The sequence below is a fragment of the Lepidochelys kempii genome, chromosome 2, assembly GCF_965140285.1.
Source record: "Lepidochelys kempii isolate rLepKem1 chromosome 2, rLepKem1.hap1, whole genome shotgun sequence".
NCBI lineage: Eukaryota > Metazoa > Chordata > Testudines > Cheloniidae > Lepidochelys > Lepidochelys kempii.
In genome coordinates this window covers 230,008,094-230,024,008 of record NC_136381.1, presented here as the reverse complement: position 1 = coordinate 230,024,008, position 15,915 = coordinate 230,008,094, and the positions used below count along the sequence as shown (strand labels likewise).

At 43.5% G+C, this 15,915-nt stretch overlaps 1 protein-coding gene across 5 annotated transcripts in view; it reads left to right on the top strand.

The window, feature by feature from the left end:
- The window catches only part of CUBN (cubilin), a 226,786-nt gene that overhangs the window by 130,037 nt on the left and 80,834 nt on the right, over positions 1-15,915 (top strand). For all 5 annotated transcript variants that reach the window (XR_012157573.2, XR_013635417.1, XM_073334127.2 and 2 more), the window contains 5 exons: positions 221-337; positions 2,951-3,064; positions 9,132-9,260; positions 9,867-9,999; positions 14,360-14,565. Coding sequence is in view for 3 of the 5 variants with exons in the window: in XM_073334127.2 (XP_073190228.2) it covers positions 221-337; positions 2,951-3,064; positions 9,132-9,260; positions 9,867-9,999; positions 14,360-14,565 (699 nt within the window). In the remaining 2 variants the exon portion in view is untranslated. The remainder of the gene's footprint in view (positions 1-220; positions 338-2,950; positions 3,065-9,131; positions 9,261-9,866; positions 10,000-14,359; positions 14,566-15,915) is intronic.

Genomic DNA, 15,915 nt, shown 5'->3' with positions numbered 1-15,915 from the left:
GATTGGCGGAGCACAAGGGTGGCTGCTGCTGAGGATCTGGTCCATTGACCTTTTTTGGCAAGTTATTTATTAAATGCTTCAGAGATTTTAATTTTCAGTCCCTGGAAGAGTTGACAAGAGCATGCTAGGTTCTGATGCATCCATTTTATCACTCCCCAGCTCACTAGAGTTGTCAAAGATGTGCATTATATATGTGCTGTGTGTGTGTTTTATTCTAAAGCATGCGGAAGTCTCATAGAGACAGATTCAGTTGGTACAGCAATTTCCTCTCCTCTGTATCCTGCCAAGTACCCAGACAATCAGAACTGCAGCTGGATTATTCGGGCCCAGGAGCCATGTAAGTAAAAACATTTCGGTGGGAAACTTGCTGGATGACTAATGTCCTCATCTCTGCTGTGGTAACAATGCAAAATTCCTCCCTTTCTTCTCTAGGAAATCCTGCCTCCTGGTAGGTTGGAGAGAATGAGGATCTCTTAATCTGCCAGAAACTACATTTTGCTGTAAAAAAGATTTAGGGCTTAATGAAAAAACAGAAGAAAAAACTATTTGCAACTTCGTTATCTTGGCAGATTGATGAGACCCAAGGGCTGAATTGCAGGCTGTGCAGCTGAATATGATGTGCAGCCAGAGCCGTTAGCGAGACAATCTATGGACTCGTGTGAGAAGCGCTGGTATCTGGTCACTGTCTCTTCTGGCATGGAGAGGGAGGAAGCTATTTTAATAAGTTTAAACGCAAGCAAAAATGGGAGAACAAAAATCAGAAATAGGAGAACATAAATCATATATGCATAGGTGTGTTCTCAGATTTTCCTAATTGTAGACATAGGTCTACAATGGTTGTGATTAACAAGACAAAATTTGCCAACAATTACCCAATATTATCTGTTAGAATGGGCCATTTCCTAATATAGAGACTAGGGAAATATTATGGTATCCCAGATAACACTGTGCAGTAATTGTAAATATTTATTTTTCATGGTGGCTAATATACCTCTGGTGCTCACCTGATATAATCACAAACCATGGAACATTTCCGCCCACATGGAGAATTTTAGAAAACGTTCTGAATCATCTGGACAGAGGGGTTATAAAATGAAAATCTGTCTGCCAAAGCACACAATAGCAAATTAGACAGAGAAAAATAAAAGGAGATAGATATAAAAACATAGACTCTGATGGAAATCCAAGAAAAAAGAAGTCATTCAAAACTGTTTCTGATCTACAACGTGCAAAATCTTCAAAGGCATCTTTCTCTAGGATGTTGTTTGTCCAGTCGAGGAGACTGTAGGCCCGATTCTTCTTCCACATACATTGGTGCACATCAGGAGTAACTCTTCTGAGCCAATAAATTGCACTGGTATATAACTAGTATAAATGAGAATCGAGGATTCCTCCATGTATCATGGAGATACCTCCATATATTACAGGTATATCTTCATTATGCAGTTCACATAGTGTTACAGTCATGTCAACAGTACATGGACATAAAAAATGGATTTAGCCATTGGCAGGAAACGGCAGGGTCCTCTTGTTCTATTTGTACTGACAGGGTCAACAAGTCACCCTACTTTCACCACCCACTGTGATTTACTTTTAATTTTATACCCTGAGGACCAGCATTGATAGCTGTGATTGATTGATTCTACTGGTACACACAAGGGGAGAACAGAACAGCAGAGACTATACCACTGAGTGCCAGTCAGTCGTACCCTGCGGAATGCAACCCTTCTGTCTGTAATTTCACTTCCCTGTAGCTCACTATTCCTAGCCTGGTTAGAAAAAAAAAATGTGTTTGCCAAATTCGGTATGTGTGGGTGGAACGATTGTAATTAATGGAGTTACCCCACTCCAAATGCAGTTCATAGTGCTCCCACATATATCTTCCCATTATTAAAATCACAGGCTTCTCTCTTTCTCTCTCTGACCTGTTCAAGACACAAGAACACTCCTAGATTAGGAACAATTATTATTAGGTACTAGCTGTGAGGCAAGTTGCTATTCTCATCTTCCCCAGCAATTATGGAAGGAAGTGGCCACAATGAACAAACAAAAAGCAGTATGACAGTCAAAAAATCCTGAGGGCCAAATCCTCCTTTTCATCATGTAGCCTAAAGCATCACAGTATGGAAAATCCAATTTCACATGAGCATAGCGGAAGGTGCTAATGAATGGCTCTTTGACCAGACAGATTGATACATATGGAATGTTTTGAAAAGTGATGCAAGATCCAGCTAATTGTGAGCCTGGAGCTGGGCAAAGTCTGTTTGAATTTCATAGCGTTCTATACTATAGATTACAAGGGACAGGACTTCATGGGCTTATCAAAGCAGAAATGAGATATTTTAAAATATCTGCAGAATTGTCTATTGGGTATCATTCAACATATAATTACAAAGTTGTTAGGTTGTTAAAAAATTCTGTTTGTAAGTATAGGTTTCAGAGTAACAGCCATGTTAGTCTGTATTCGCAAAAAGAAAAGGAGGACTTGTGGCACCTCAGGATGAAGTGAGCTGTAGCTCACGAAAGCTTATGCTCAAATAAATTGGTTAGTCTCTAAGGTGCCACAAGTACTCCTTTTCTTTTTGTTTGTAAGTATTAAATCTTTAGTAATTAAATCTGAAGCAGATTGCACTAGAGAGTACTGTCCAATATAGTGTCATGAAATCCTGAAAGATTTAACAGTATTTTTACAATAAGCATAAGTACCTACATTATACTCACTCTATGTAACAATAAACAGACTATCTCTGATTTTATACTTCATGATCAATAAACAGACACCAGTTTAGTTCACTGATTGACATAGGGAGAGAAAACTGACACTTAAGCTTTTGCTATCCATTATCTCCAATGAAAATAAAACATAAAAATCCACTCTATACGCCTAGGTAATTATTTATATCTGAAATGCAAAACCTTCCCTTAAGTTTTTATTCTTTGTTGTTAACAGTCAACCACATTACGCTATCATTCACTGACTTTGAAATTGAAGGCAAGAGACCTAACTGTACCATGGACTTTGTCGAGATTTTGGAAGGGGATAACTATGACGCTCCTCTTCAAGGTACTGTAGCCTTTTTTCTTGTCTCTCTAGATTGTTTTAAAACAATTGTTTATGTTCAAATTCAAAGCTGCAATGAGCTGAGTGAGATTCAAGATTAAATAATATTTATATAGTTAGATAATTTCATTATTAATGATTAATGTTTATTATCATAGAATCATAGAAGATTGGGATTGGAAAATGGGGCCCCATTGTGCTAGGTGCTGTCTAAACACAGAGTAGACAACCTCTGCACTGAAGAGCTTGGAGTTTTTCTCGACCAAAGCACTGAGGGTGCCATATAGGAATTTATACAATACAAACAATAGAATGATACAAATGATCTTCTCCATGGTGAGATCTTCCCTGTAAGAGGGTCCCATGTGGCAGGGATGGTCTCTGACAGTGTCGCTCTATTGAAACTGCTGGATGCCTAAAGGGTATGCCTACACTACGAAATCAGGTCGAATTTATAGAAGTCGTTTTTTTAGAAATCGGTTTTATATATTTGAGTGTGTGTGTCCCCACAGAAAATGCTCTAAGTGCATTAAGTGCATTAACTCGGCAGAGTGCTTCCACAGTACCGAGGCTAGCGTCGACTTCCGAAGCGTTGCACTGTGGGTGGCTATCCCACAGTTCCCGCAGTCTCCGCTGCCCATTGGAATTCTGGGTTGAGATCCCAATGCCTGATGGGGCTAAAACTTTGTCGCGGGTGGTTCTGGGTACATATCGTCAGGCCCCCGTTCCCTCCCTCCCTCTGTGAAAGCAAGGGCAGACAATCGTTTTGCGCCTTTTTTCATGAGTTACCTGTGCAGACGCCATACCACAGCAAGCATGGAGCCCGCTCAGGTAACCGTCACAGTATGTCTACTGGGTGCTGGCAGACACGGTACTACATTGCTACACAGTAGCAGCAACCGATTGCCTTCTGGCAGCAGATGGTGCAATATGACTGGTAGCCATCATCGTCATGTCTGAGGTGCTCTTGGCCGCATCGGCCGGGAGCGCCTGGACAGACATGGGCGCAGGGATTAAGTTTGGAGTGACTTGACCAGGTCATTCTCTTTAGTCCTGCAGTCAGTCCCATTGAACCGTCTTATGATGAGCAGGCAGGTAATATGGATTGCTAGCAGTCATACTGTACCATCTTCTGCCGGGCAGGCAAGAGATGGGGATGGATAGCAGTCATATTGCACCATCTTCTGCCGGGCAGGCAAGAGATGAGGATGGCTTGCAGTCCTTCTGCACCGTCTGCTGCCAGCCAAAGATGTAAAAGATAGATGGAGTGGATCAAAACAAGAAATAGACCAGATTTGTTTTGTACTCATTTGCTTCCTCCCCCTCCCCCGTCTAGGGGACTCATTCCTCTAGGTCACACTGCAGTCACTCACAGAGAAGGTGCAGTGAGGTAAATCTAGCCATGTATCAATCAGAGGCCAGACTAACCTCCTTGTTCCAATAAGAACAATAACTTAGGTGCACCATTTCTTATTGGAACCCTCCGTGAAGTCCTGCCTGAAATACTCCTTGATGTAAAGCCACCCCCTGTGTTGATTTTAGCTCCCTGAAGCCAACACTGTAAGCCATGTCGTTAGTCGCCCCTCCCTCCATCAGAGCAACGGCAGACAATCGTTCCGTGCCTTTTTTCTGTGCGGACGCCATACCAAGGCAAGCATGGAGGCCACTCAGCTCACTTTGGCAATTAGGAGCACATTAAACACCACACGCATTATCCAGCAGTATATGCAGCACCAGAACCTGGCAGACCAATACCGGGCGAGGAGGCGACGTCAGCGCGGTCACGTGAGTGATCAGGACATGGACACAGATTTCTCTGAAAGCATGGGTCCTGCCAATGCATGCATCATGGTGCTAATGGGGCAGGTTCATGCTGTGGAACGCCGATTCTGGGCTCGGGAAACAAGCACAGACTGGTGGGACCGCATAGTGTTGCAGGTCTGGGACGATTCCCAGTGGCTGCGAAACTTTCGCATGCGTAAGGGCACTTTCATGGAACTTTGTGACTTGCTTTCCCCTGCCCTGAGGCGCATGAATACCAAGATGAGAGCAGCCCTCACAGTTGAGAAGTGAGTGGCAATAGCCCTGTGGAAGCTTGCAACGCCAGACAGCTACCGGTCAGTTGGGAATCAATTTGGAGTGGGCAAATCTACTGTGGGGGCTGCTGTGATGCAAGTAGCCCACGCAATCAAAGATCTGCTGATATCAAGGGTAGTGACCTGGGAAATGTGCAGGTCATAGTGGATGGCTTTGCTGCGATGGGATTCCCTAACTGTGGTGGGGCCATAGATGGAACCCATATCCCTATCTTGGCACCGGAGCACCAAGCCGCCGAGTACATAAACCGCAAGGGGTACTTTTCAATAGTGCTGCAAGCTCTGGTGGATCACAAGGGACGTTTCACCAACATCAACGTGGGATGGCCTGGAAAGGTACATGACGCTCGCATCTTCAGGAACTCTAGTCTGTTTCAAAAGCTGCAGGAAGGGACTTTATTCCCAGACCAGAAAATAACTGTTGGGGACGTTGAAATGCCTATATGTATCCTTGGGGACTCAGCCTACCCCTTAATGCCATGGCTCATGAAGCCGTACACAGGCAGCCTGGACAGTAGTCAGGAGCTGTTCAGCTACAGGCTGAGCAAGTGCAGAATGGTGGTAGAATGTGCATTTGGACGTTTAAAGGTGCACTGGCGCAGTTTACTGACTCGCTTAGACCTCAGCGAAACCAATATTCCCACTGTTATTACTGCTTGCTGTGTGCTCCACAATATTTGTGAGAGTAAGGGGGAGATGTTTATGGCGGGGTGGGAGGTTGAGGCAAATCGCCTGGCTGCTGGTTATGCGCAGCCAGACACCAGGGCGGTTAGAAGAGCACAGGAGGGTGCTGTACGCATCAGAGAAGCTTTGAAAACCAGTTTCATGACTGGCCAGGCTACAGTGTGAAAGTTCTCTTTGTTTCTCCTTGATGAAACCCCCCACCCCTTGGTTCACTCTACTTCCCTGCAAGCTAACCACCCTCCCCGCCTCCCTTTAATCATTGCTTGCAGAGGCAATAAAGTCATTGTTGCTTCACATTCATGCATTCTTTATTCATTCATCACACAAATAGGGGGATGACTACCAAGGTAGCCCAGGAGGAGTGGTGGAGGAGGGAAGGAAAATGCCACACAGCACTTTAAAAGTTTACAACTTTAAAATGTATTGACTGTCAGTCGTCTTTTTTTGGGCAGTCCTCTGTGGCGGAGTGGCTGGTTGGCCGGTGGCCCCCCCACCGCGTTCTTGGGCGTCTGGGTGTGGAGGCTATGGAACTTGGGGAGGAGGGCAGTTGGTTACAGAGGGGCAGCAGTGGCAGTCTGTGCTCCAGCTGCCTTTGCTGCAGCTCAACCATACACTGGAGCATACTGGTTTGATCCTCCAGCAGCCTCAGCATTGAATCCTGCCTCCTCTCATCACGCTGCCACCACATTTGAGCTTCAGCCCTGTCTTCAGCCCGCCACTTACTCTCTTCAGCCTGCCACCTCTCCTCCCGGTCATTTTGTGCTTTCCTGCACTCTGACATTATTTGCCTCCACGCATTCGTCTGTGCTCTGTCAGTGTGGGAGGACAGCATGAGCTCGGAGAACATTTCATCACGAGTGTGTTTTTTTTCTTTCTAATCTTCACTAGCCTCTGGGAAGGAGAAGATCCTGTGATCATTGAAACACATGCAGCTGGTGGAGAAAAAAAAGGGACAGCGGTATTTAAAAAGACACATTTTATAAAACAGTGGCTACACTCTTTCAGGGTAAACCTTGCTGTTAACATTACATACATAGCACATGTGCTTTCGTTACAAGGTCGCATTTTGCCTCCCCCTACCGCGTGGCTACCCCCTCAACCCTCCCCCCTCCCCGTGGCTAACAGCGGGGAACATTTCTGTTCAGCCACAGGTAAACAGCTCAGCAGGAACGGGCTCCTCTGTGTGTCCCCTGAAGAAAAACACCCTATTTCAACCAGGTGACGATGAATGATATCTCACTCTCCTGAAGATAACACAGAGAGATAAAGAATGGATGTTGTTTGAACACCAGCAAACATACACTGCAATGCTTTGTTGTACAATGATTCCCGAGTGCGTGTTACTGGCCTGGAGTGGTAAAGTGTCCTACCATGAAGGACGCAATAAGGCTGCCCTCCCCAGAAACCTTTTGCAAAGGCTGTGGGAGTACATACAGGAGAGCCGCAAATGCCAGGGCAAAGTAATCCTTTCACATACTTGCTTTTAAACCATGTATAGTATTTTAAAAGGTACACTCACCGGAGGTCCCTTCTCCGCCTGCCGGGTCCAGGAAGCAGCCTTGGGTGGGTTCAGGGGGTACTGGCTCCAGGTCCAGGGTGAGAAACAGTTCCTGGCTGTCGGGAAAACCGGTTTCTCCGCTTGCTTGCTGTGAGCTATCTACAACCTCCTCCTCCTCATCATCATCTTCTTCTTTGTCCCCAAAACCTGCTTCCGTGTTGCCTCCATCTCCATTGAAGGAGTCAAACAACACGGCTGGGGTAGTGGTGGCTGAACCCCCTAAAATGGCATGCAGCTCATCATAGAAGCGGCATGTTTGGGGCTCTGACCCGGAGCGGCCATTTGCCTCTCTGGTAGGCTTGCCTCAGCTCCTTAAGTTTCATGCGGCACTGCTTCGGGTCCCTGTTATGGCCTCTGTCCTTCATGCCCTGGGAGATTTTGACAAAGGTTTTGGCATTTCAAAAACTGGAACGGAGTTCTGATTGCAAGGATTCCTCTCCCCATATAGCGATCAGATCCCGTACCTCCCGTTCAGTCCATGCTGGAGCTCTTTTGCGATTCTGGGACTCCATCATGGTCACCTCTGCTGATGAGCTCTGCATGGTCACCTGCAGCTTGCCACGCTGGCCAAACAGGAAATGAGATTCAAAAGTTTTTTTTCCTGTCTACCTGGCCAGTGCATCTGAGTTGAGTGTGCTGTCCAGAGCGATCACAATGGAGCACTCTGGGATAGTTCCCGGAGGCCAATACCGTCGAATTGTGTCTACAGTACCCCAAATTCGAGCCGGCAAGGCCGATTTAAGCGCTAATCCACTTGTCAGGGGTGGAGTAAGGAAATCGATTTTGAGAGCCCTTTAAGTCGAAATAAAGCGCTTCATCATGTGGACGGGTGCAGGTCTACATGGATTTAACGCTGCTAAATTCGACCTAAAGTCCTAGTGTAGACCAGAGCTCAGTGTGAATGGAATGTCCTCCAGGATTGCCAGTGAGTCTGTCTTTGGAAGAGGGTCCTGGGGCCTATTTCACTGAGAGGGAGAGGGGACAAACATTTCCCCCTCCCCCAGTGGAACAATGTGGGGGGATATCCTTGATGTAAAACCAAGAAGATTCCCCTCCCCTCCAGAAAGATTTTATTGTGCAAGGCCACAGTCTAGCCCTTTGCTCTCAGTTACATTGGTGTAAATCTGGAGTAACTCCATTGGCAACCATGAAGTTGCCTTAGATTTACATTAGAGTAACTGAGAACAGATTTGTCCCTTTGGGCTTGATTCTCCTCCCACATACACTGGTATTATCTTGATGCAACTTCCTTGACTGCAGTGGGATTACTCCTGATTTACAGAGACATTACTCAGAGCAGAATTTGATCCTTTGTCTCTTATCCCCTAACCTTCCCCTAGCTCCTTCCCTCAAACCAGACCACCATGGACACTGCCAACCTCTGGCTGTCTGAGGCCTTTTTCCTTTGAGCACAGTTCATGTGCCCATCCCACACTGAAGCCCTGTAACATCACATTCACCATATATATTCACTCAGAGTAAGTGAGTCTTTAGGTTGCTGGTATCTCCAAATATTTTCCTATTTTACGCCATTACTAGGTTGACATAATGTTACATAATCAGGGAGCTTTCAGCCTACACCAAGGATTGTGAACCACAAATAAAAGACTGTTTTAATAGTAGATGATATAAGTGTTAGCATCTGAGTGTTAGTTTTGCACTAGATAACTAGGCCAGTGTTTATACTCCCTGCATAACATTTCACTTCCCTTGTGTTGCTGTTGATTTTCAGGCCGTTACTGTGGCACTGTTGTGCCACAACCTGTCACTTCTTTCAGCAATGCCTTTGTTGTAAATTTTGTATCCAATAATGCCGGAACTGCCAGAGGCTTCCATGCTACCTGTGCTGCATCATTGTCATGTAAGTTGATTTTGCACGCCCCCATACTGAAGCTGGTAGAAAAGCAGTTGGTAACCTAAACAATAGATTTTTTGAGGAAGCCCTTGCAGATTCCCCTTTCTGTTCTCAGTTCCCTAACAACACCACACTCAAAATCCCATATTGCCTTGACCCTCTTTTTTGGCCAAAGAGGGTGGTACATAGCTATCTATAGAACCTGACCAGTGTGAACCACAAAGCGCCTTTTCCACCTACAGATGGAGAAAGCTGCTGCCTGAATGTGCTTCCAGCTCCTGCCATCCCAAGGAGAGAGGGATCAAACCTTGGACCAAACTCAAATTTCCCCGTACTTTCACTCCCTCTGCTAGCTGGGCCCTTTCTTTTTATCTGTAAGTCATCTGTAGCCAGCTCGGTGCCTTGCTGGATTTGGCATGTTTAAGGATTTGATTCCTGAAGCTGGGATTTCTTTTTGGGGATCTTAAACCACTGATGCCAAGACATTAACAAACAGCGAGAAAGGGATATCCATTGTTGTTTCAAGTTTTTTTCCCTCCGAGTTAGCCCACTTCTGCCCAAGGTGTTTTTTCCATATAGTCTTCAGTCTCTGTTCTGTCTCTCTCATTTCAGCCTGTGGTGGTACCTTCCACATGGACAGAGGAGCCTTCAACAGCCCTAACTATCCTGAATCTTATCCTTTGAATGCTGAATGCATCTGGACCATTGTCAGCTCCCCTGGCAACCGGCTTCAGCTGTCTTTCATGTAAATACATTCCAAGGGTTATTGTTCAGCCTTTTAATGGAGCTGCAGGAAGGAAGCACTGTGTTTAGTAGGAAATGTAATTACCAGCATGTAAAATGGTAGCAGTGTGTCCAAAATAACTTAGAAAGAGAACGCAGCAGTGGCCATAGGGAGCTTACAGTCAGTTTTTTCCCTTATTAGTCATCATTTATATTAGCAGCATATACAGTATTATATAACTTGATGGTGTGTTGTCAGAGAGCATCATGGGTTGCTAAAGAGATCAGCTCTCAGCAGGTCATGAACAAGAGGAAATTCAGCATCACTGCATCTTTTGTCTTTATAGACCCTTTTGCAAACGAAAACCTTTTCAATTCCTTTTTGGTTATTGGCAGGTATCTCACACTACTGTATATCCTAATAGTATAAAGTGACCATATTCTTAATAGGTTGCAATAATTGGTTTCATGTTGAATTAAAGGCCTCAGATTTACTTCTGCCGCTATGTCAAATCACAAAGATGGAAATAAAGCAAGAACAAAGTGAGTCTTGCTAGGAGTATACCTTCCTTCCTGTCAAAGTACTTTCCTTAGAAGATATCAGACCAGAAATGTATGTATGATACAGAGAACAATCCAGATTACTTTAACAAGATGCAGTTATGCCACTCTTTGCCCATGATATTGATTTCTAAGCCTGTCTGTTTCATGGCATTAAACATTGTTTGGTGCCAAGAAACAGAACACTGACCCTTGACAGAGCAGGTCAGTTAGAAAAGAAAAGCAACACTAGAATTTGTATTTGCAGGTAATTAGTGTACAAGTGACACATACCCAGAAATACACTTATTGTATGTACTTATTGTATATGATGTAGTTACCATGGAAACATCGCTTTGCTAGTACACAAAAATGGACATACTGTTATAAATTCTTCCTCTGAGAAATGGAGTGAAAGCACTGTAATCTGAGAAACATTTTTCAAGTTAATTGCTAAAAATAATAACAAATAACAACTTTGTTAACCAAAACAAGTGTATAGTGTGAAGCAGATACACTTAGTGCAATACACGTACAATTATAACATGTGATCCTCAGTGGATGTAAACATTGTTCATTAGTTTCATGTAACCAAAAGGCCAAATCAAGAAATGCTAGATTTTTGGGCAGTCTATAGCAATGAGATATTTATTTTAGTGAGTTGAATACTGGGATTTTATAAAGTTTCTTTGCCATGAGGTATTCATCTTCTTTATATTGGTCTTACAAAATTGCCTGTCTTGCAAGTTGAGGGTTTGCTCTAAATGAATCCAAAGTGTATCCATATGCATAGTTGGAACTGTTTCATAGTGGGTTTGTACACTGGAAACATATGGATATATTCAGGCCTGAAGGAAGGGGAGGATGTGTGACCCGAATTTGAAAGCAGAGCTATTTGTGCATTAGTTGGAGAAGGCACTTTCTGGGATCCTTACTGTTATATTCATGACTGGCTTTTGAAAAGGATATTGGGTTGATTCAGCATAACTCAATAAGAAATGCAGTGATATTTTAGCTTCCATCTAGCGTTCAGATCGGTTGGTGCAGTAATTAGGGATCCAGGAACAGAGTAATTTAAAAAAACAGACTGAACCTGCTCATCCTTTTTGTACTAATGTAAAATCTCTTTCAAAGGATTTGGCTCAGTTTTAATCTGAGTCACTAACAATCACATAAATTTGATTGAACCTCCTTGTCTTTTTTTTTTCTGCTATGCAGCACAACCCTTGGCTTTATTTGAGGTTGAGATTCACACAAACCTGCGGACATAAATTGAAACTCAAAGCAAAATTATATGAGCCCAGTAGGCTTAGTCAGGAATCCACCCTGATCCACCCACATCTCTTGCCATAGGCCCCACAGCAGGCCCAGGCACTGATTAGGAGAGCTAGCTGTGCTTTCTTGAGAGTTATGTTCACCTATTCTCATTCCAGTTTTGCCTGGTATGGGGACAAACGCATTCCACAGCTCTAGTTCTAAAAAGCAACTCCTCACAACTTCCACCAAGATCCTCTGGCCCATGCAACCTCTACTTGACTTCCCCTGTTCTCCTGGCCATTTCCAACAGGCTGCTGTCACATTCTGAGGAGCAATCCAGACCAGTGAGGGGTTGTATCACTGGCTGCCGCATAACCTTGGGTACCTCACAGTGCTTTACTGTTGTAGATCCCAACCTGGGCTGTTCACAACTAGTTTACCAGCATGCAGGGCACACCCTGAGTGTCTGTGTGCTAGACAGCCTGGTTCAGCAGCTCTGATCCCAGCAGCCTGTCTACAGTTCCACAGCTCCGCTTTGCCTTCCATGAGCCTTGGTTACTACTTTCAGGGTGATCCCAGTCCCAGATTTTCCAAAAAATGTGTTTTCTGCACTGCCCAGCCCTCTCCTGGACTGCTCAGATATTGAGGTTTGTTGCCCCGTAACAGGTAAATATTCAACAGTTTATTACTTTAACGGGAGTTACCAGTTTAAATACGGCACTGGATTGGTTTAGATTAAAAATAAAACAAGTTTATTAACAGAAGCAGAGAGAGGATTTGAAGTGAATTCAGGTATAAGAGATAAAGTTAGAAATGGGTACCAGCAAATAAAAGTAAAAACATGCATCTAACAGTCTAAAACTTAATCTAGCAAGTTTTGGTTCAAGGCTTTGAGTAAGATGGCCTTTGTCACCCACCGTCTTCCAGCAAGATGGTGACCTACCCTTTCCTTAGTCAGGATCTCTCCCATAGGCCCAGTGGTGCTGGTGCCTTTGACTTCTTAGGTGACAAAGAGAGAACTTGGGGGTTTGTGCCCCTTCGTTTTGTAGTCCAGTGAAACTTTGAAGTGAGGAAGGCAACATGGAGTCTGGTAATGAAGGAAGCTCCATGCTCTTCCTTCCCCCACTTGTGTTTGCAAAAATGTAAATTGTTCTGTTTCCTGCCATCTGCTGCCCCTGCTGTTTTGCTGGCCATGTTTACTACTTATATGTAAACTGAGGTAAACACATTCCCATTTTTACGGTAGGCCTATTTAACAACTTTTGCCTAGGCAGGACTGTCTGGTTTTGAACATGTGCTACTAACATCATACAGGGGAGATTTATAACTTTACATACAATGTTGCTACATCCATTTCACCATGATATTGACCAGCGAGTTATTAGTTTTCAAATTATATCTCACAAGGCACATTTTGTATAAATATTATTACAGTAGTGGTAGGTTGTGAATACAGGGGTGCTTTTGGTCACAGCCTCTCACTACCTTGCAGTCTGCAATGGATCTTCTGCTTACGAGTCCTCCCCTACATACAGAGCTCAGCAAGTACTTGGTGACTCAATTCTAAATCTTACATCCTCCAGACCAGTGGGTTTCAACCTTTTTTCCTTTGCGGACCCCTCAACAATTTCAAATTGAGGTGCAGACCCCTTTGGAAATCTTAGACGTGGTCTGTGGACCCCTAGGGGTCCACGACCACAGGTTGGAAACCACTTTTCTATGGTAATGACAATCTTCTGTGGACCCCTTAGACACTGTCTGCCAACCCCCAGGGATCTGCGGACCACAGGTTGCAAACCACTGCTCCAGATAATCCCTATCATTGACATACACTGCACACTGATGATGGGAAAGCCTCAGAGTTCAACTGACCTCATGCTCAGCAGACAAAAGACAGAAAGTGATAAAAGTATTCAAAGTTAAATGGATTGTGGAAAACGGAGGGAGTAGGGAGTGGGTTTGGCATATTTAAAGCCGTAAAGGTAGAGAAAGTAAGGAGAAGAGGAGATAAGATTTCATAATGTTAGATAAACTTCAAGTAAGTATTTGGCCTTTTGAAATTGCTTCATCCTCAGAGAGTGCACTGGAAATCTGCAGGTAGATGAAGCTGGGCACAAATTGATACACAGTGATGTAAGTGTAGTTTTGAGTCTCATATGTTTCACTATTCTATACATCCAATATGACTTTAAATATAACCTCAACACTATACAAAAAAAAATGTACTATATGTAACATGTCAAATACCTTGCACTTCTTTTGAGAACCAAAAATATCTTGAAGAGATGAAACCTTAGCTATGCAAACTAAAGATATATGGGGGTGAGGAAGGAATTTTTCCACTGTGTGCAATGTTACAAAATTGACTAGATGTATTATCATTTATGGAAGGGTTTTGTTGTTTGGTTGGTTTTGGGGGGTGGGGGGTTACTTCTTTTTTAGTGTTAATATTGTCCATTGCTGAAGGGAAGGACATCAGATTATAATTGGATGAATGGTCTGATCTAATATGGCAAATTCTGCAGTGTGTTTCTATAATACATGTACAATAATCTTAATGTTTCTGCTTTCTGCAACTCAAACAGAACGTTCCAGCTAGAAAATAGTGAAGACTGTACCAAGGATTATCTGGAGATTCGCAAAGGGAATGACATGGGCGAGATGGTGGGACGATACTGTGGGGACTCCTTACCTTTGAATTACACATCCATCATTGAGCACATCTTGTGGATCAAATTTGTCTCCGATGGCTCAGACAGTGATGTTGGCTTTAGGGCCACTTTTGCTCACTGTAAGTAAATATTATTTTGCTGAAAAATAAATTACCATTTTTCAGAGCACTTCCAATAATAAGGCGGAAATAGTATATTTAAAAATAAAGGATGATATCCTGGCAAAATTCTAACTCACTTTAATGGGGCCAGGATTTCACCCAAAATATTTTAAAATGAATATTCACAAAATGTTATTGAATACCTGGCCTATCTGTAACATGACTGCACAGAGCTCTTGTATGCCTGACAACATTTTACATAAGTATATTTTGGATATCAGAATTAGAAATAAAATTATAGAGAGGCAGTGTTGCCTAGTAGATAGATAGAGCACAGGACTGGGACTCAGGATACCTGGGCTCTATTCCTGGCTCTGCCCTGGCCTGCTGGCTGACTCTGGCCAAGTCATTTTCCTTCCTTTGGCCTCAGTTTCCCCATCTGTAAAATGGGAATAATGATCTCCTTTGTAAAGTGCTTTGAGATCTGCTGATGAAAAGAGCTAATTTATTTTTATTATTTATTTATACTATTTTTTTTAAAATGTAGCAGTCAGAATAGAGCTTATTATTATCTATTCTAGTTTGACTGTATTATCCTTCTGTGGGCAGAAATCTCCTCAGATTATACAAACTGTAAATATGTCCTCTTTTTCATTCACCATTTTCTAAATACAGTTCTCTCTCGATAAAATTGTTCTCAGATTGTCAAAACAATAGTATTGTTCTGTCACGAGCTGGGCACGGACTACATGCAGAAATAATTTAGGGCAACCCAAGGCGTTAGTAGCTCCTGGAGCAAGAACTATCTAACCCAAATATCACTGTCACTATTAAAGCTTGAGAAATGAATGGGTATGTAGTGTTTGTGTTCACAGTGCTGAGCTTTTCTAATTAGTCATAGAATAGAATATCAGGGTTGGACCTTAGGAGATCATCTAGTTCAAACCCCTGCTCAAAGCAGGACCAATCTCCAATTTTTGACCCAGATCCCTAGATGGCCCCCTCAAGGATTGAACTCACAATCCTGGGTTTAGCAGGCCAATGCTCAAACCACTGAGCTATCCCTCCTGCCATAATAGGAAAATAGCCCTTTATTCTCAACTTTCCATTAGGTGTCGACTATATCATAAAGGGCACAATTGTACAGAGGGGGTCGTTCTCCTGTCTTACCCAGGGAATCTCTGGTTTGGGGGCTAAACAACATAAGCAGCGCCGCAGAATTATGGCAGAGAAAAAAGAGGTGCTCTCGCTTCATAGATACCAAGGCCAGAAGGGACCATTCTGAGCATCTGGTCTAACCTGCTACATAAGGCAAGCCATTGAATTCTACCCAGCTCTTCCTGCACTGAGCCCAATAACCCCTTGTTG